The sequence below is a fragment of the Heterodontus francisci genome, chromosome 3, assembly GCF_036365525.1.
Source record: "Heterodontus francisci isolate sHetFra1 chromosome 3, sHetFra1.hap1, whole genome shotgun sequence".
NCBI lineage: Eukaryota > Metazoa > Chordata > Chondrichthyes > Heterodontiformes > Heterodontidae > Heterodontus > Heterodontus francisci.
The window spans coordinates 164,371,494-164,393,279 of record NC_090373.1 but is presented as its reverse complement, the minus strand read 5'-3'; the positions used below and the strand labels follow the sequence as shown (position 1 = coordinate 164,393,279).

The window sequence follows — 21,786 nt, the reverse complement described above, 5'->3', positions numbered from 1 at the left end:
CTTAAGATTTTGGTCTCTTGTCACAAAGGAGAGGGTTGATGTAGACAATGTAGTTAAAGAAGAGTGTGAAATATTAGATACAATAAGCATAATGAGGGGGGAAGTATTAGAGGGTCTGACATCCTTGAAAGTGGATAAATCACCAGGGCCGGACGGATTGCATCCCAGGTTGTTAAAGGAAGCCAGGGAGGAAATAGCAGATGCACTGAGGATCATCTTCAAATCCTCACTAGATACAGGAGAGGTACCAGACGATTGGAGGTCTGAGAAAGTTGTGCCATTGTTTAAAAAAGGTGCGAGAGATAGGCCAAATGATTATAGGCCGGTCAGTCTGATCTCAGTGGTGGGTATATTGTTAGAATCTATTCTGAGGGACAGGATAAACTGCCAGTTAGAAAGGCATGGATCAGGGATAGTCAGCATGGATTTGTTAAGGGAAGGTCATGTCTTACTTCCTCAAAAAACTCAAGTTAGTAACAAGGAGGATTGATGAGGGTAGTGCAGTGGGGATGTGGTCTACATGGATTTTTAGTAAGGCATTTGACAAGATCCCACATGGCAGACTGGTCAGTAAAATGAAAGCCCATGGGATCCAGGCGAATGTGCCAGGTTTGGATTCAAAATTGGCTCAGGGACAGGAAACAAAGGGTAGTAGTCGATGGATGCTCGAGTGGAAAGCTGTTTCCATTGGCACTCCACAGGGTTCAGTGTTGGGTCCCTTGCTGTTTATGGTATATATTTATGATTTGGACTTAAATGTGGGAGGCATGATTGGGAAATTTTCTGATGGCACAAAAATTGGCTGTGTAGTTGACAGTGAAGAGGATAGCTGTCGACTCCAGAATGTTATCAATGGTTTGGTTGAATGGGCGGAAAAGTGACAAATGGAATTCAATCCGGAGAAGTGTGAGGTAATGCATTTGGGGAGGGCAAATAAAGCGAGGGAATACGCAAACAGGAGGATACTGAGGGGTAGAAGAAGTGAGACACCTTGGAGTCTATGTCCACAGGCCCTGAAGGTGGCAGGTCAGGTAGATGGAGTGGTGAAGGCAGCATATGGAATGCTTTCCTTTATTGGCCAAGGTATAGAATTCAAAAGCAGGGATGTAACTGTATAAAACGCTGGTTAGGCCACAGCTGGAGTATTGCATACTGTTCTGGTCACCGCATTACAGGAAGGACATAATTGCTCTGGAGAGTGTAGAGGAGATCTACAAGAATGTTGCCAGGGCTCGAAAGTTGCAGCTATGAGGAAAGACTGGATAGACTAGGGTTGTTTTCCCACAGACGAGGAAACTGAGGGGTGACTTAGTTGAAGTGTACAAAATTATGAAGGGCCTAGACGAGTAGACAGGAAGGACTTTTCTCCCCTAGTGGAGAGGTCAATTACCAGGGGGCACAGATTTAAGGTGATTGGTAGAAGGATAAGGAGGGACAGGAGGAAAAACTTTTTCACTCAGAGGGTGGTGGGTGTCTAGAATTCACTGCCAGGAACAGTGGTGGAGGCACAAACTCTCAACTCATTTGAAAGGTACCGGGACCTGCACCTGAAGTGCTGTAACCTGCAAGGATATGGACCAGGTGCTGGAAGGTGGGATTAGATTGGGCGGCTAGTTTTTTCAGCTGGTGCTTTAACTTTGGCCATCTACCTTACTATCACTTTATGTGGTTCGGTGTCACATTTTGCATTATTACGCTCCTGTGAGGTGCCTTGAGATTGTTTTATTATGGTAAAGTACTATGCAAATAGAAATTACTGTTGATGTGGACACTGGATGCTTAAAATGGGAAGTATTTCATTTTCCAGTTCTACCATTCCTCAATTTGAGTACAAAGTACAACTGACAAGTTCAGTCATGGGCAGGGACTATTGAGTAACCCTGTCAGAAGTGTACATGTCTGTTGGGAGGGGTTGCAATGTTCAAGTGAGGACAGGATCATGTTCAACTGTAATGCTCTTATGGTACAAAATCACTTCACATTACTGTGGAGACTCAATAATCACCTAACTGATATGCCAGATGGCCACAGCCTTTTGGAACCACTATGCATTTTCAGGAGGGACATTTAGGAAAAGGCAAACAGAAGTTGTATGTACAATATTTACCTTACACTCCATTACACAACCTCCAGTGTTCAATAATTCCATTAACTTTTGTGCAATACCTTGGTGGACTTGCATAATACTTCAAGTTTCACACAAAACTTCACTTGCTCTGAAGACCAGGACTGAGGGATATTATGGGACAGGGTAGAACAAACTGCATGATCCATGTGTATATTTTAACCTGCTCTGCAAGTACTTACTATAACTATCCAAAGAGTAAACTATACCATTGCCAAGCACCACAATCCTTCACTTTAGACACATTCACAACTGTAAAACAGATTCAGCATTGCAGCGAATTAAATAGTCAATTCCTACTGAGCTGTACTTACTTGGGAACACCATATCCAGAAATTCTACCTCCTCCTGAAAGTTCCTATGTGGGTATTCCTGATGTGCTGGCTTCACAAAGTTTTTGCGGGAATAGAAGAAATCCTGTAGTTTATTAAAAGACACATGCACGGTTTTCGATTAAATGAATTTAGAGCATATCTGGATCAGTATTAACTGTATTAAAGTTAGCAATTAGAAGTCTATCGATTTTCCAGCACAGCAACTTGCTTGTTTTAACACTGGTGAAGGAAAGACAAGTGGTGCTGCTACCTTTTGAGAATTTGCCAGCATCAGTTCTCTCTTCTCAAATAGAAGACTTGCCTACTGTCAGGATGTTCTAGAGTCTGGACAGAGAACTCAATTATGCCACAAATGGCCTGGGATTTAAAGATTGTGAAGCAGGTCAACTAGATCACTTTACACCCAGATCGCACTATTACAACTAAATCATTACAAACAAGCCTTGACTGATATTCACATTACTTTCTTCCTGTACATGGCAAATATTACCAATAATCTGCATTTCAGAATTTCTTGTAAATGCTACTAACTTTGAATAATTCACTTACTAATTATAGCTCATATAAATATGGCATAGGTACAAGACCTACATACACCACAGAAAGTTGAAAGTTACCTGAATGGAATCAAAGCCGCAGTACTCACGAGCAAGTTCCAACAGGGGCTCCAGTGCTTGCAGTAAGAGGGTGGTACCGCATGTCTTCAAAATGAAACGTCTCTTGGAGACAAACATGCTACTCTCACTGTAAAACAGTCAAGATTAAAAAGTTTATCCCCTCATATCACAACTCATTCCTGGAGACTTTCAACTGCAGCTTAAACAAGCTACAGGATATTGCTCATTATCTTCCATTTTAAGTGAGTGTCTTCTACTGGACTACTGCTAAGAGTAGCCTGATCTATACTCCCCACCTGTAGCAACATAAACTAGATCTTTCTCTTCTATCCCAAAGCAGAATTTGCTGGAAATGCTTCAATTCCACAGTTTCCCCAACAGATCCCATTGCTCTACAATAGTGGAAACTGTAGGTTACAAATCATGGGTGTTGATCACTGGGAAAAATTTAGCTTCAAGCCCAGCTAACAAATATCAACTGTTCCCAAACTCTGAAGCACATCTTGTAACCGCCAATGACTCAACAGACAAACAAGTCAGATCAGGGAGGTTCTCTAGTGGGCTAGCAGTTGGAGCATTTTTAATTGGTTTCAGTTGTGATATTTCTGCCCTCCTCTTCCTTGGCAGATCCAAATATTGACTGCAGTATAAGTCAGCACCTTCGTAAGCAAAAGTGGAAAAAAAACAAACAGAATGGATTCCAACCGGACAAAATGGGTTTAAGCTTCCAGATCGAAGGCTATAAATGAACAGATGCTGGGAAGACACCATCATGGTCCCTGTATGGTGTGACTCTTAAAAGCTACTGCAGTAATCTCCTCCTCTTCCTGAGCAGGATGAACACTTATCCACTTGTGTTGCAAAGGATGATCAAGTAATGAGCAATGCTATTTGCATCCAGTTCTAAAATACTAATTTCTAAAAGCCATTAAAACCTCAACTTAGTTTTTCTTTTATTCATTTCATGGGATGTGGGTGTCCATCCCCAATTGCCCTCAAGAAGGTGGTGGTGAGCTGCCTTCTTGAACCATTGCAGTCCATGTGGGGTAGGTACACCCACAGTGCTTTTAGGGAGTTCCAGAATTTTGAACCAACGATAGTGAAGGAATGGCAATATAGTTCCAAGTCAAGATGGCGCGTGGCTTGGATGGGAACTTGCAGGTGGTGGTGTTCTTATGCATCTACTGCCCTTGTCCTTCTAGGTGGCGGTGGTCATGAGTTTGGAAGGTGCAATCGAAGGAGGCTTGGGCCAGGGTTTGAAAGTTGCAGCTATGAGCAAAGATTGGATTGGCTGGGGTTGTTTTCCTTAGAAAAGAGGAGACTGAGGGATGACTTAATTGAGATGTACAAAGTTATGAGGCACCTAGATAACGTAGACAGGAAGGACCCATTTGCCCTAGTGGAGAGGTCAATTACCAGTGGGCACAGATTTAAGGTGATTGGTAGAAGGATTAGAGGGGACATGAGGAAAAGCCTTTTCACCCAGAGGGTGGTGGGTGTCTGGAATTCACTGCCAGAATCGGTGGTGGAGGCAGAAACTCTCAACTCATTTAAAGGTACCTTGACATGCACCTAACATGCTGTAACCTGCAAGGCTATGGACCAGGTGCTGGAAGGTGGGAATAGATTGGGCAGCTAGTTTGTTCCGACGGCATGGACATGGGCTGAAAGACCTCCCTCTCTACTGTAATTGTTCTTTAGTTGGTGAGCTGTTGTAGTACATCGTGTATATGGTACACACTACTGCATTGGTGGTGAAGGGAGTGAATGTTGAAGGTGGTGGATGGGGTGAGTGTTTGTGGATGGGGTTGAGCTTCCCGAGTGCTGTTGGAGCTGCACCCATCTAGCCAAGTGGGGAGTATTCCATCACACTTACTTTTGTGCCTTGTAGATGGTGGACAGGCTTTGGGGAGTCAAGAGGTGGGTTACTTGAAGAATTGTCAGCCTCTGACCTGCTCTTGTAGCCACAGTATTTATGCGACTGCTCCAGTTCAGTTTCTGGTCAATGGTAAACCCCAGAATGTTGATGGGGTAGAGGTGGGGGGGTGGGGGTGAAGTTGTTCAGCGATGATCACGCTGTTGAACGTGAAGGGGAGATGGTTAGATTCTCTCTTGTGGGAGATGGTCATTGCCTGGAATTTATGTGGTGTGAATGCCCACATAGCAATTACAACTGACATACATACAGGCAACCGGCTTTAAAAATTATATAACCTAGATTAACCAGTGTTGACATAGTATTTCTCATTAAATATTTAACACAATTTAAGAGAGGGAGAGAGAAAACAGGGAATGACAGACCGGTTAGCCTTACATTGGTCGTTAGGAAAATATTAGAATCTATTCTAAACTATGTGATAAATGGACACTTGGATAACAATGATCTGATTGGGCATAGTCAACATGGATTTATGAATGGGAAATCATGTACAAACCTGTTGGAATTTTTTGAGCATGTTTGAAAATTGACAAAGGGGAGTCGGCGGATGTGGTATACTTGGATTCTTAGAAGGCTTTTGATAAAGTCCCCACAGGAAATTGGTTAGCAAAATTAAAGCACGTGGGATAGAAGGTAATATACTGGCATGGATTAAGGATTGGTTAACAGGCAAAAAACAGAGACTAAGAATAAACAAGCTATTCTCACATTGGCAGACTGTGACTAGTGGGGTACTGCAGGGATCAGTGCTTGGGCCCCAGCTGTTCACATCAATGATTTGGATGTTGGGACCAAATGTAGCATTTCCAAGTTTGTGGATGACACAAAACTAGGTGGGAATGAGTGTTGTCAGAAAGATGCAAAGCAGCTTCAAGGGGATTTGGACAGACTTAGTGAGTGGGCAAGAATATGGCAGATGGAATATAATGTGAAAAAATGGGAGGTTATCCACTTTGGTAGGAGGAACAGATATGCAGAGTATTTCTTAAATGGTAAGAGATTAGAAAGTGCAGATGTACAAAGGGACCTGGGTGTCCTTGTCAATAAGTCACCAAAAGCGAACATGCAGGTGCAGCAAGCAATTAAGAAGGCTAACGGTATGCTAGCTTTTTATTGCAAGAGGATTTGAGTACAGGAGTAGTAAAGTCATGTTTCAATTGTATAGAACCTTGGTTAGACTGCACCTGGAGTACTGTGTGCAGTTTTGGTCCCCTTAACTTAGGAAGGATATTATTGCCATTGAGGGAGTGCAACGAAGGTTCACCAGACTTGTTCCCGGGATGGCAGGACTGTCTTTTGGAGAGAGATTGGGGAAACTGGGCCTGTATTCTCTAGAGTTTCAAAGAATGAGAGGTGATCTCATTGAAACCTACAAAATACTTAAAAGGGAGAGACAGGGTAGGTGCAGCTAAGATGTTTTCCCCTGGCTGGGGAGTCTAGAACCAGGGGTCACAATTTCAAAATAAGGGGAAAGCCACTTAGAACAGAGATGAGGAGAAATTTCTTTACTCAGAGGGTTGTGAATCTTTGGAATTCTCTACCCCAGAGGGCTGTGGAAGCTCAATCATTGAGTATGTTTAAAGCAGAGATTGACAGATTTCTAAATAAAAATGACATAAGGGGATATGAGGATAGTGTGGGAAAAGGGCATTGAAGTGGATGATCAACCATGATCATATTGAATGGCAGGGCAGGCTCGATGGACTGAATGGCCTAATCCTGCTCCTATGTTCCCAATACCGAAACCGCGCTTAACTTTACCAACATTCTTCTTTCTCAAATCCCGACAATGCCTTATTACCCTCTACATTTAGTTTGTGCTAAGCAGGAAAACACACTGAGACTTTCCAATTTAAGATTGTAATGTTAGCCTCAATAAAAAACTGTTTCCATTGGAAGTATATGGAACTGGAGAACACCAATTTGAGATAATTGGCAAAGAACCAGAGGTGATTTAAAAAAAAATAAACACAAGTTATAATCTGGAATATTCTACCTAAAAATGATGGAAGCAGATTCAATTATAATTTTCAAAAGGGAATTGGCTAAATACTTAAAGGGGAAAAGTTTGCAAGGGTACGAGACTCCAGGAATTGGATAGCTCTTTCAAAGTGAGCACAGACAATGGGGCGAATGGCCTCCTTCTGTGCTGTATCATTCTACAATAGTTACATTTTCACCTGCCACTTGCAGTACTCAACTTGTTGAACCCAATGAAAATCTGGTACGATAGGGTAGGCTGACTTAAAAAAATAGCCACTTTGTGTAATCTTCACATTTTACGTCCATGCTCTGTTCCACTGTCTGCCTGAAACTTTAATAATTGCACAATATTGCCGAAAATCGGTCAACTAACCATTGCTAAATAACAGTTTAACAGACTAAACATTTTTCTTATCCCATTTTCTCCACAATTCCTGCAGACACCTGCAGCTCTGACAGTACTTCACCCAAGTGGCCACACTCTAAGCATTAGTTGCGAGGCTGTTACTGCAACATTTCAAATCTTGTTCAATGCTCCCATTCAAAAATGCTGGAAAGTGCAGGTTGATATTGAGCCAGGACGTCCACCACTCGTGAAAAGAGGCCACTTCAGTGATATACTGTAATATCTGTCTGCTGCGAAAGCATATCCCAACACGAGCCAGCACTGAGGTGTTGAGGGGAGAGTGGGGCAGAAAATGCTACATTCTGTGGAACTGGATTTACGTTTGATTAATTTGGTTTATGTACAATCTATTAAAATAAGGCAATATATCATCTAGGTAACTTCCATGCATGGCTGCCATTTGATTCATTATAACTATGTCATCAGGAATTCAGTAAAGGGCGACAGTGATGGTGGTGGGGGGAACCAACATCCTTCCACACTCTGTGGTGTTGTATAACTCTACAATGAGCATTACCCTGCAAACCCCCACTACAATTTACCATTTCACACTACATTCTCTGTATCCATTAAGTTGAACTGTTGGGTGGGCAAGGCAGCCATCCAAATATTGGCTGCTGCGAAACTAAAGATAATCCAACATCTGTTAGTTAAAAAATAGTTTATAAAGCAAAAGCACTTGGGTTAATCATACTACAAAACACATTGAAAATGTCACAACTAAACTGAGGAAGCATTATAGAGACTGCAGAATGCTGGACAGTTTTGCTATTTACTATGGGAAGAGTATTAAAGCAAGGAATATATTCAGTATTTGCAAAAAATATCTGACGCACGAAAAATGCATTGATCTGGCCACCCTGCCAGCTTTGTTATCAAGTGAATTAGTACAATTATGCTCAGAGCTCTTCTGTGCAAACGAAGGGTATTTTTTTAAATCTGACTTCATCCAGCAAGCATGAAACAGAGCTATGAACTAAAGTAGTTTTGAACACTTCACTTACATTAATTGAATTTAACACTTCCTCAATAAATGGCAATGTCAGTAATGTAACAGAAAAGTGCAGTAGTACTTTGATGCATCTCATTGCTGGCACCCTTCCATCTATGAAAGATGATGGACACGCAGCAAGCAATCCATTTCGGTGGAGTATCTTCTCTTGGTGCACCTTTGCTGATGGCTGTGTAGGCCAATCCTTGAGAGGCAGGTTCTGCCACAAGTGTTGCATGTGAAGCTGCCAAGTGACGCTGTGAGGAGTTTTTGACATTAGCACCTGTTGCCAAGCTGCTGTAGCAATTGGTTGTCGTGGTCGTGCACACTTGTCCACAGGATGTGTCGCCATTTCCCTCTTTCACCAGTTAGCGACTCTAAAGTGAGATAGTTGACATTTAGGGTCTTCATGTCAAGCTTACAAGCATCCTTAAAGCGGAGCTTTAGGTGCCCCACTGGTCATCTGGCCCTGGCCACCTCACCATACAGAAGGTCCTTGGGTATGTGACCACCTTCCATCTTGCGAATGTGTCCAAACCACTGAAGCGGTTTGATTAGTGCTGACACTTGGGAGCTCTACCTGAGGATTGCCACATTTTTGATGTTGTCCTGCCAGGATATACCCATAATGTACTGCAGACAGCAAAGATGGAAATTATTGAGCTTCTTTTCCTGGTAGCTGTAAGTTGCCCATGTTTCACAGCCATACAGCAAGGTGCTGAGAACACAGGCCTTATAAACCATCAGCTTGGTGTTATTCCATGTGCGTTTCGGCCAAAGGTGGTAGCTGCTTTCTCTGTGAATCGAGCTGTGCATCAGCCTAATCGTCTCTCCTAATCTAAGTTTAAGATTACTCATCCTTTGTCTATATCACTATATATTCCCCTCCCTGCCGCTTAACACTATCTTGATGCCAGCTTCTGGTTTTGTCAAATGATCCAGCATAAACCATCCCATTGAAAATCAATTCTGCATAAAAATAATAAAGCTACATCAGAAAGCTTCAATAATGTATTTATATAGCACCTTTAAATTAATAAAATAGCCCAACACATGCTTCACAGCATTATAAAATGAAGTATGACACCGACCCACTAAAGGAGATATTAGATCAGATGACCAAAAGCTTGGTCAGAAAGATAAGGTTTTAAAGAGTGTCTTGAAGGAGGAAGGTGAGGTAGAGGTGCAGAGGGGTGTAGGGAGGGAATTCCAGAGCTTAGGGCCAAGGCATCTGAAGGCACAGCCACCAATGGTGGGGCAATTAAAATCAGGGATGCACAAGAGGCAGGAATTAAATGAGCGCAGGTATCTTGGAGCATTGTGGGGCTGGAGGAGATTGGAGAGGGAGGAGCGAGGCCATGAAACAATTTGAAAACAAGCATCAGAATTTTAAAATCAAGACTTTGCTTGACCGGGAGCCAATGTAGGTCAGCAATTACAGATGTGATAAGGGAACGGGACTTGGTGCGAGTTAAGACAAGGGCAGCAGAGTTTTGGATGAGAGTAGAATGTGGGAGACCAGCCCAGAAGTGCATTGGAATAGTCAAGTCTAGAGGTAAGGAAGGCACGGATAAAGGTTTCAGCAGATGAGCCGAGACAGGGGCTAAGTCAGGCAGGTGAGGTAGAGAGGCGGAGGGTGTAGGGAGGGAAATAGACGGTCTAAGTGATGGCATGAATCTGTGCTTGGAAGCTCATCTCAAGGTCAAATGTGACACGAGGCTGCAAACAGACTGGCTTAATCTCAAACTGTTGTCAGGGAGAGCGATGGAGTCAGTAACTTGGGAACAGAGTTTGGAGCAGGGACCGAAAACAATGGCTTCAGTCTTCCCGATATTAAATTGGAGGAACACAAGAAATAGGAGAAGTAGACCATATGGCCCATTGAGCCTGCTCCGCCATTTAATACGATCATGGCTGATCTCGGGCTTCAATTCCACTTTCCTGCCCGCTCCCCATATCCCTTGATTCCCTGTGAGACCAAAAATCTATGTATCCCAGCCTTAAATGCATTCAATGATGGAGCATCCACAACCCTCTGGGGGTAGAAGATTCCAAGGATTCACAACCTTTTGAGTGTAATAATTTTTCATCTCAGTTCTGAATGATTGGCCCCTTATCCTGAGACAACACCCAGTGTTCTCGATTCCCTCACCAGCGGAAAGAATCTCTCAGCTTCTACCCTATCAAGCCCTTTCAGAATCTTGTATGTCTCAATTAGATCACCTCTCATTCTTCTAAACTCCAGAGAATATAAGCCCAATTTACTCACCCTATCATAGAACAAACCCCTCAACATAGGGACCGATTTAGTAAATCATCGCTGCACTGCCTCCAGTGCAAGTATATCCTTTCTTAAATGTGGAGACTAAAACTGCAGGAAATTTGATCATCCAGTACGGGATGTTAATTAACAGACTGTTTATCTGACAAAGTGGAGAAGTCGAGAGAAGTGGCAGTGAGGCAGAAATGGGTGTCGCCAGCAAACACATGAAAGCTAATGCTGTGGATTTGGATGTTGTTGCTGAGGGGCAGCACACACGAGAAAAATAGGATCCTTGGTGGACAACATAGGTTATGGGTATTCAGTGCCCAGGTACCTTCTCCTGGTTAGACTTTTTGCTCCACTCTCCAAAAAAGCCACACTTTTAACATTTTACTTGCACTACTCACTATACCAATGTGTATAAAAGATTGCTACGTATTGGCAGAGATGACATGCTGACTTGGATAATAATCCAGTTGTCAGCCAAGTGATTACAAAGTAACGCTGGACAATAAAGCAAGGTCAGTCCGCCATTAAGCACCTATTTTTAGTTATTAACCAATGAACTAATCAAATAAGGTTGCAGCTATACTGCAGCTACTGAGCTCAGCTTGTTTATACAGCCTGACTACAAATTAAGACCGTCAGCCAGGGGAGTGTGAGCTTACAAGAGTAGAGTTGGGCTGTCAACTGGGAAATTGCAAATGTGTGTCAAATTCCCAAACTCATCATTAAATAAGCTTTGTTTAAACTTAAGTGTCCAGGAACTCCAAGTGACTGCACCTTTGTAAACACATTTTAAACTAGACTTAACCATGCTGTACTCCTTACTTTGCAGTGTCAAGCAGAACAGGTGTGCTTCATTTGGTGCTGAAACATCAAGGCTGTCAACTTTCTTTTGTAAAGATGATCACTCCTCAATTTAGAGCAAACTTCAATACTTTTAATGCTCAAAATGAAGGGATTAAAAACTGAGGGGATCAAGAACACTTCTCAAATAAAGTCCACCTATCCAAAAAATTTTACAACGTGTTCATCAGCTACTACATAGATAAAAAAAAACACCCAATACTACTGAAAATCCAGGAAGTAATCAAATTTAAATCACAGGACAATCCAAGCTCAAAGAATGACCAGCTGCAGAGTAACTACAAACTTGATATCGCCAAGTTGCTTTCACATAATTTCTTCTATCCTTGAAATTTAAAACACAACCAGATTCATATTTCCGCAATTAGTGATCTGATCTCATGTTTCCTAATTTTCAGATTAAGTCAAACAGTTCCAATGCACTAAATACCCTACTCTCTTGCCCTATTAAATATTTTACCCAGACAATACCTCAGTTTCATAATACCCCTAATCTATGATGAGCAGTATAATCAATTGAGCTGCTAAAATTTAGAAATGGATACATTTAGCATGGTAAGCAGAGAAGGCATAAGCTATTAAATTATACCGATTTACCAGCCCTTGAATTGTTTTCCTCACCTGAACACTGCCCTCAACAAAAATCTGTTTGATAATCCAACCGATATCGTATCCAATTCTAAAAAATGTTTGTATTAAATATTAAATATTCAAATACCTGAGTATATAGGCTTCCTGCCTGTCTGTCTTTGTCACACTTATGATCAAACAATGCACATTTTCCAATAGCTTGTCCCACTCAAACCTAGAAAAAGGAGAAACTTTCATTAATCTTGGAAAGATTCTAAAAGTGACAATCCTTGCGTTACACAAATTACACAATGTCCAATAGATATCACTATCTAAAAAAATAAGCAATGCTCCAAATTCAGCATTTTAATATGCTTGAAGCTTTGTACAACAGGTCATCTTATAAAAAGGTACTGCAGCATAATTTAACTAGGCACCTAACATACACGGGAAAAGGCCATATAGGGAGAACATTGTAAATGTTCTGATTATCTGCTATATGCATACCACAGAGATACACACTGAGTCAGTAACTTGTACTAATTGGTTTGCTCCGCAAGTATTTTTTCTTTCTGCACTTCAGGAAGAATGCTAACAGAAACAAAACCAAGTATATATGATCTTCAAATGGACTGATCTGGTAATAGTGTAGTGGAACCAATTAATGAAAACTGAGTGTCTCCTGAATGTAGAGCATGCGCAGAGCGATCGGAGACATCAGTGTGCCCGAACATTTGCTAGCTTGCCAGTATGGATCTGTCAGACATAGTAATGTGAATGTTGCCTCACCCTTCAATGGCTGCAACTGCCACCTCCATCCACCTAACAGTATCCCACTCCCCCAATTGCTGCCTCAATCACCGGTTCTCTTCCTTGCTTCCTCCCACATCTGTCTGCTTGCTGTTCCATCTCACCGTTCTCCCCCGCCACCAACCCCCCCCACCCCCCAACTGCTCGCCACTTCATCTCCCTCTCTGCCGCAGCCAGCCGGCAGGGCGCGGGAGGGGGTGGCGAAGAGAAGCAACAATTGCAGGATGGAGCAGGGTACTCTTGGGGGTGGGGTTCAGGCAGAGATCGCAGCCATTGAGGGGTGAGGGGATTTGGGTTCAATTCTTTGTCAGATTGAGCAGCACCATCTTCATTACAGGCCTGAACGTTGCAGAGTGACATTTCATTCGATGACGCTGCACTTGTGCATGTGCCAGTACTGCGCTACTTTGTGATTTTAGAAATAGAATTGTGTAATGAAGCATAGTAAAAGATCCTCTGGGGGGAAAAGTAATGTAACTTAATTCAATATGTTTGAGTGCGACATACTCTAGTTCAAAACAAGAATCTTGAACTGAAGCAAAGCCAATTATATAGGTATGTGGGGAGGAGAACTGGCTAAGGTTGATTGGGTAAATAGACTAAAAAGTATAACGGTAATTAAATAGTGGGAAACATTTGAAGAAATGGGGAGGCAGTGGCATAGTGGTAATGTCACTAGACTAGTAGCATCAAGCCCCAGGCTAATGCTCTGGGAACATGGGTTTAAATCCTACCACAGATGGTGGAATTTGAATTCAATTAATAAATCTGGAATCAAAAGCTAGTCTATGAAACCACTGACAATTGTTGTAAAAAAAACCACAATCTGGTTGACTCTTAAATGCCCTCTGAAATGGTCTAGCAAGCCACTCAGTTGTATCAAATCGCTACAAAGTCATAGAAAAGGAATTAAACCGGACGGACCACCTGGCATCCACCTAGGTACCAGAAACGACAACTGCAAATCCAGACCCGTCGACCCTGCAAAGTTTTCCTTACTAACATCTGGGGGCTTGTGCCAAAATTGGGGAGCTGTCCCACAGACTAGTCAAGCAATAACCTGACAGTCATGCTCACAGAATCACACCTTGCAGATAACGTCCTGGACACCACCACCACGAGGGGTGGCGGCACAGTAGTATACAGTCAGGAGGAAGTTGCCCTGGGAGTCCTCAACATCGACTCCAGACCCCATGATGTCTCATAGCATCAAACATCGGCAAGGAAACCACCTGATCACCTACCGTACCACCGCCACCCCCCCACCCCACTCAGCTGATGAATTAGTACTTCTCCATGTTGAACACGACTTGAAAGCACAGAGGGTAGCAGGACACAAATTGTACTGTGGGTGGGGGAATTCAATGTCTATCACCAAGAGTGGCTCAGAAGCACCACTACCGGCTGAGTCCTAAAGGACATAGCTGCTAGACTGAGTCTGCGACAGGTGGTGAGGGAATTAACACGAGGAAAAACCTACTTAACCTCATCCTCACCAATCTACCTGTCGCAGATGCATCTGTCTATGACAGTATTGGTAGGAGTGACCACTGCACAGTCCTTGTGGAAACGAAGTACTGCCTTCACAGAGGGTACTGTTATGAGAGGCTTCTATTTAAAAAAAATGTTTTAAAGACTCACTTAAATTGTGGAAATTGATTTATTGGGAAGCCTGAAGAAATGCTGGACTTTTTCCCCCCCACTGTGGTCATTGGAAGGACACTTGACAAAACACACTGGAAGAATCAAGGAGTGCTAAAGACACCTCGACTGGAGATCACCTGCCTTAAGATAAACAAATTACAGGAACCTTGATCTAAGGGGAGATGTTGACAGAGAAGCCATATGTCAAGGCTTATGGAGGTCAAGAGGTTGACTATCTGTTTGGGGTTTGGATTGTTTTCAGTTCATTTGGGGTGTGGACAGTGTTCGAAAAGCTAGAGATCAGCCAAAGAAACACCAGTTCATCTTTCCTGCACCTCTTTAAGAGATCCTAAGAAGTCCAGTGTGTCAGCTTCTCTTTCCTCCTGTCTCCTGGAAAAACCTGCCAGATGAATTCTCAATGCCAACTGAAAAGAACTGCTCCAGAAAGGTCCAGTGACCAGTCATCATTTATCCGGATGCCAGACCAAAAGGGAGAACTGACATATTTCATATTTTCACTTTTTCTTCAAGAATTAGAATGCATTTGGCCAAAGTACTTTTTTTTGTCTTTTTCTTGTAACAGACCTCTGCAGAGAATTTCTGTATTTTTTCAGTGCGTGAGTGTGTTTGAGTGGGATTTTAAAAGGGGACTTTCATGCTTCAATCTGTGTATTAATGCTTTACTTCATTATTGGATAAGTCTTGTTTTATAATAAACTGAATTTTGTTGATTAAAGAAACCTGGTTTATTCTGGGATAAAGAGTAGAGCATATGATCAGTAACTGGGCAAACATTTAAATATATGCTGTGACTTGCGCAGAAATGAACCTAGCAAAGATATTGCACTCCTTCCACCTCAGTTGTAACAGTACCCACCATCGTGTTGTGTGGCACTACCACTGTGCTAAATGGGATGGATTCAGAACAGATGCAGCAACTCAAAATGGGCATCCATGAGGCACTGTGGGCCATCAGCAGCAGCATTGTATTCAACCACAATCTGTAACCTCATGGCCCAGCATATCCCTCACTCTACCATTACCATCAAGCCAGGGGACCAACCCTGGTTCAAAGTTGTGAGCAGGAAGGCACACCAGGAGCAGTACCAGGCATACCTAAAAATGAGGTGGCAGCCTGGAGAAGCTACAACACTTGCATGCCTAACAGTGGAAGCAGCATACAATAGACAGGGCTAAGCAATCCCACAACCAACAGATTAGATCTAAGCTCTGCAGTCCTGCCACATCCAGTCGTGAATGATGGTGGACAATTAAACAACTAATGGGAGGAGGAGGCTCCAGAAATAACCCCATCCTCAACAATGGGGGAGCCCAGTACATCAGTGCAAAAGACAAGGCTGAAGCATTTGCATTCATCTTCAGCCAGAGGTGCGGAGTGAATGACCATCTCTGCCTTCTCCTGAGGTCCCCAACATCCTAATCTTCAGCCAATCCGATTCACTCCACGTGAAGGCACTGGATACTGCAAAGGCTATGAATCCTGACAACATTTCGGCAATAGTACTGAAGACTTGTGCTCCAGAACTAGCCACATCCCTAGCCAAGCAACTCCAGTACAGCTACAACACTGGCATCTACCTGGCAATGTAGAAAATTGCCCAGGTATGTTCTGTGCACAAACAGCAGGACAAAACTAACCCAGCCACTTACCACCCTATCAGTCTACTCTCTATCAGAGAAGTGATGGAAGGAGTCATCAACAGTGCTATCAAGCAGCACTTGCTCAACAACCTGCTCAGTGATGCACAGTTTGGGCTCCATCAGGGCTGCTCAGTTCCTGACCTCATTACAGCCTTGGTTCAAACATGCACAAAAGAGCTGAACTCAAGAGGAGAGTGTGACTGCCCTTGATATAAAGGCAACATTTGACAGAGTATGGAATCAAGGAGCTCTAGCAAAACAGGTGTTAACAGGAATCGGGGGAACTCTCCACTGGGTTGGAGTCATACCTAGCACAAAGGAAGATGGTTACAGTCATTGGAGGTCAATCATCTCAGCCCCAGGACATTGCTGCAGGAGCGGCTCAGGGTAGTGTCCTCAGCCCAACTACCTTCAGCTACTTCATCAATGACCTTCCCTCCACCATAAGGTCAGAAATGGGGATGTTCAATAATGATTGCACAATGTTTTGCACCATTCATGACTCCTCAGATACTGAAGCAATCCATCTTCAAATGCAAGAATGGGACAACATCCAGGCTTGGGCTGATTAGTGGCAAATTACACTTGCGCCACACAAGTGCCGGGCAAGGATCATCTCTCCCTCGAGGTTCAACAGCATTAGCATCACTGAACCCCCATCAACATCCTGGTGGTTACCATTAGCAGAAACTGAACCATACCAGCCATATAAGTACTGTGGCTACAGGAGCAAATCAGAAGCTGGAAATTCTGCAGTGACTACCTCACCTTCTGACTCCCCAAAGCCTGTCCACCATCTACAAGGCACAAATCAGGAGTGTAACGGAATACTCTCCACTTGCCTGGATGGGTGCAGCTCCAGCAACACTCAAGAAGCTCAACAGCATCCAGGACAAAGCATCCTGCTTAATTGGCACCCCATGCACCACTTTCAAAATTCACTCCCTTCACCACTGACGCACAGTGGCAGCAACATGTACCATCTACAAGACGCACTGCAGCAACTCACCAAGGCTCCTTTGACAGCAACTTCTAAACCCGTGACCGCTACCACCTAAAAGGACAAGGGCAGCAGATGCATGGGAACACCACCAAGCCACACATCATCCTGACTTAGAACTGTATTGCCGTTCTTTCACTGTTGGTCAAAGTCCTGGAACTCACTCCCTACACCACAGACTGCTGCGGTTCAAGGCGGCAGCTCACCACCACCTAAACTAACCAGGAATATAAAAACAGCTAAGGGTTTTTACAAGTATATAAAAAGAATAAAAGTATTGGAGAACCTAAAAGAACTAAAAGCCAACAAATCCCCAGGACCTGATGGCCTACACCCTAGGGTTCTAAAAGTAGTAGCTGCAGAGATAGTGGATGCACTGGTTATGATTTTCTGAAATTACAGATGCTAGAACAGTCCCAGCAGACTGGAAGTTAACAAATGTAACACCACTATTCAAGAAAGGAGGGAGAGGGGAAACAGGAAAGTACAGGCCAGTTAGCCTGACATCAGTTGTCAGGAAAATGCCAGAATCTATTATGAAGGAAGTCTTAATGCACTTAGAAAATCACAGTATGATCAGACAAAGTCAACGTGTTTTGCGAAAGGGAAACCATATTTGACATTTATTAGAGTTTGTTGAGGAAGTAATGAGTAGGGTAGTTGGGAACTGGTAGATATTATATACTTGAATTGCAATTGCAAGATAAGGGCCCATGGAGTTGGGGTGCTATATTGGCACAGATAGAGGATTGGTTAACACACAAGTAGAGTAGAAATAAACAGGGCATTTTCAAGTTGGCAGGCTGTGACTAGCCAAGTGCTGTAAAGATCAGCGCTGGGCCCTCAGCTATTTACAATCTACATTAATGACTTGGGGGGGGGGGGGGGGGGGGGGTGAGGGGAGGAGAAAAATGTGAGCTGTGAGGAGGATGCAAAGAGATAGACAGGTTAAGTGACTAGGCAACAAGGTGGTAGACTGAGTATAACATGGGGAAGCTTAAGGTTATTCAGTTGGGTAACAGAAAAGCAGAATTTTTTTTTAAAAGGAGCGAAATTTTTAAATCATGTTCAGCGAGACTTGGGTGTGCTCATACAAGGTACACAAAGTTAGCATGCAGGTACAGCAAGCAATTAGGAAGGCAAATGACATGTTGGCCTGTATTTCAAGGGGATTGGTGTACAAGAATAAAAAAGTCTTGCTACAATTGTATCGAGCTTTGGTGAGACCACACATGGAATACTGTGCAATTTTGGTGATCACAAGATTCTAAAAAGGTTTGACAGGGTAGACAGAGATTCCCCTGGCTGGGCAATCTCGAACACGGGGGGCACAGTCTCAGATAATAGGTTGATTATATAAGATGAGATGAGGAGAAATTTCTTCAGAGGATTGTGAATCTTTGGAATTCTCTACCCCAGAGGGTTGCGGATGCTCCATCGTTGAATATACTCAAGGCTGAGAGAGACAGATTTTTGGCCACTCGGAATCAAGGGATATGGGACATAGGAAAGAAAGTGGAGTTGAGGCAGATCAATGATTGTATTAAATGGCAGAGCAAGCAAAGGGCCATATGGCCTGTTTATTTCCTGTTATGTTCTTATCTGGTTAGTTTGAACTTTAATACATTCCATCGATCTCACCATTTTTTCTCCTCTCTCCAGCATTTACATATAAATAGTAAAAGGGCAGTCAAAGTAGTGTGGGGCTGATTAGGGACTAAAAAAGAACCCATGCGGAGGTAGAGGACATGGCTGTGTACTTTATATTGGAAGCATTCTCTTTAGTGAAGACCAATGTCACAGTAAAGGTGCGAGTACAGAAATTGGACAGGATAAAAACAGAGGGAAGGTATTCAAAAGATTGGCAGCGTTCAAAGTAGAAAAGTTACCGGGTCTGGATAGGATGCATGCTCAGTTGGTGGGGTAAAGAGGGGTGGAAATGGCAGAGGTTCTGTCCACAATCTTTCAACACTCCTTAGATACGTGAGTGGTGCTACAGGACTGGAGGATTGCAAATGTTATACCCCTATTCAAAAAGAGGGGGAATAAACCTAGAAATTACAAGTTAGTCAGTCTAATGTCTGTGGTGGGATAACTCTTAGAATAATCTGGGACTAAACTAAATGGCACTCTGGAGTGATAAATGAAACCCAGCACTGATTTCTTAAAGGCAAACAATGTTTGAGTAACTGGATTGAATTCTTTGAAGTAGTAATGGTAAAGGTTGACAAAGGTAGCATGGTGATGAGTTATGGACTCTCAAAAGGCATCTGTTAAAAGTACATAATTGATTTGTTAGCATAACTGGAGCACATGGGGTTAAAGGAACAAAACCTTAGAGAGGGTGCAAAGGAAACTTACTAGAATGTCATCAGGGATGAAGGATATTTATGTAATGAGACTAGAGAATCTGGGGTTCTTCTCCTTGGGGAAGGAGAAGGGGAGGATTTTGAATTAACCACTCCAGCATTCTTCCAAAGAAAAATAAGGAAGGTGACCTAACATTCCTTGGCTTGAAACTGCTAATAACCTTTCTGCATTCCTAAAGAAAAAGCATTTAAATAACAAGTGTGCTTACTCATGAATGAGCTTGTCTGTACCACACTGAATGAGGTTCACATGTTAAGATTAACTTGCCTGTTGCAGATGCTAACTGATGAGTATTTCCAGCATTGGAGTTTTTTGTTGTTGCTTTCTGCCCCTATTTATGATGGCTTCAGAATGATTTCTGACTTGGAGGAGGCACCCCAGCTCTGTTTCCAGTGTGCTTATTTGATATGGTGACTCCAGCAGCTCCTGGACTCATTCACCCTCCATCACTATCCAGAAGCCTGACTGGTTTTGACAATGCTCGCTGTATACAAATATCAAATTCATTTGGGAAAACACCATGGAAATTTGACAACAAATCCTCTATATAAAAAAAAATTATTCATCTAATTAAAATTTATTGGTTTTGAAACTAGGGTCTGTAATGTCATTATTTTTGCCCATCTGGAGTGAGGCACATGCAACATAAATTAATAGCAGGAGTAGACCATACGACCTGTCGAACCTGCTCCGCCATTCAATATCATGGCTGATCTTGGGCTTCAATTCCACTTTCCCGCCCACTCCCCATATCCCTAGATTCTGGGACCAAAAATCTGACTATTTCAGCCTTAAATATATTCAATGATGGAGCATCCACAACCCTCTGGGGTACATAATTCCAAAAAATTTCTCATTTCAATCCAAAATGATCAGCCCTTTATCCTGAAACCGCACCCCCTTGTTCTAGATTCTGGGGAAACAAGCTATCAGTATCTACCTTGTCAAGTCCCTTCATAAATTGAATGTTTCAATGACATCACCTCATTCTTCTAAACTTCAGAGCATAAAGACTCAATTTACTCAGTCTCATCCCAGGGACCAATCCAGTGAATCTTCACGGTACTGCCTCCAATGCAAGAAAATCCTTCCTTAAATATGGAGACCAAAATTGCATAGTATTCCAAGCATGGTCTAACCAAAGCCCTGTACAACTGTAGCAAGACTGGTTCATTCTTGTACACCAATATCCTTGCAACAAAGGCCAAAATGCCCTTTGCTTTCCTAATTGCTTGCTGTACCTGTATGCTTATTTTGTGTTCCTTGTACAAACACAACCAAGTCTCGCCGAATATCAATATTAACAAGTTTCATGCCTTTTAAAAAAAATTCTGCTTTTCTATTCTTACGACCAAAGTGAATAACCTCACACTTCTGCACATTATACTCCATCTGCCAGCTTGTTGCCCACTCACTTAATCTGTCTATATCTCTTTACAGCCTCTATGCCCTCCTCACTTTGTATCGTCAGCAAACAGATACGTTACTCTCTCCCTTCATTTAAGCCATTAATATGCATGGCAAATAGCGGAGGACCCACCTGCCAACTTCAAAATGGTACGTAATTTGTCTCTTCAATAGTGAAGACAGGCAAAATATTTGTTCAGTGCCGCTGCCATTTCCTCATTCATCATGATAATTTCTCCCGTCTCTGCTTCTAAGGGACCAACGCTTACTTTACCTACTCTCTTCCTTCTTATATACTTGTAAAAGCTCCTAATCTGTTTTTATGTTCTTGGCTAGTTTACTGTCATTCTATTATTTTTCAGCAACTTTTTGGTTGACCTTTGCTGGTTTCTAGAACACTTCCAAACCTCAGACTTAGTACTATTCCTTGCAACATGTTAAATCTCTTAATCTCTCAGAATCTCAATTTTTACAGCACAGGAAGCAGCCATTCTGTCCATCACATCTGCACTGGCTCTCAGAGCAGTTTCATTTGCGCCACGCCCTGGCCTTCTGCCCCTAGTCCTGCACATTCTTCCATTTTAGATAACAATCAAATTCCCTTTTAAATGCCTCAAAAGAACCTGCCTCCACCACTCTCAGGTAATGCATTCCAGATCCTAGCCACTTGCTGTTTGAAAAAAAGGTTTTCCTCATGCCACCATTGCTTCTTTTGCCAATTACCTTATTTCTGTGTCCTCTTGTTCTCAATCCCTCCATCAATGGGAACAGTTTTTCTTCATCTACCCTGTCCA

At 42.7% G+C, this 21,786-nt stretch overlaps 1 protein-coding gene across 5 annotated transcripts in view; it reads right to left on the bottom strand.

Moving 5' to 3' along the window:
- The window catches only part of amd1 (adenosylmethionine decarboxylase 1), a 63,058-nt gene that overhangs the window by 11,960 nt on the left and 29,312 nt on the right, over window positions 1-21,786 (bottom strand). For 2 of the 5 annotated variants that reach the window (XM_068027316.1, XM_068027318.1), the window contains exons 2-4: window positions 12,248-12,334; window positions 3,078-3,204; window positions 2,440-2,542 (exon numbers count right to left, since the gene is read on the bottom strand). In XM_068027316.1, coding sequence (XP_067883417.1) covers window positions 2,440-2,542; window positions 3,078-3,204; window positions 12,248-12,334 — 317 coding nt within the window. Of the gene's footprint in view, window positions 1-2,439; window positions 2,543-3,077; window positions 3,205-8,409; window positions 8,749-11,490; window positions 12,228-12,247; window positions 12,335-21,786 lie in introns of those variants that run through there. The other 3 variants (XM_068027329.1, XM_068027323.1, XM_068027317.1) reach the window with 3 other exon arrangements.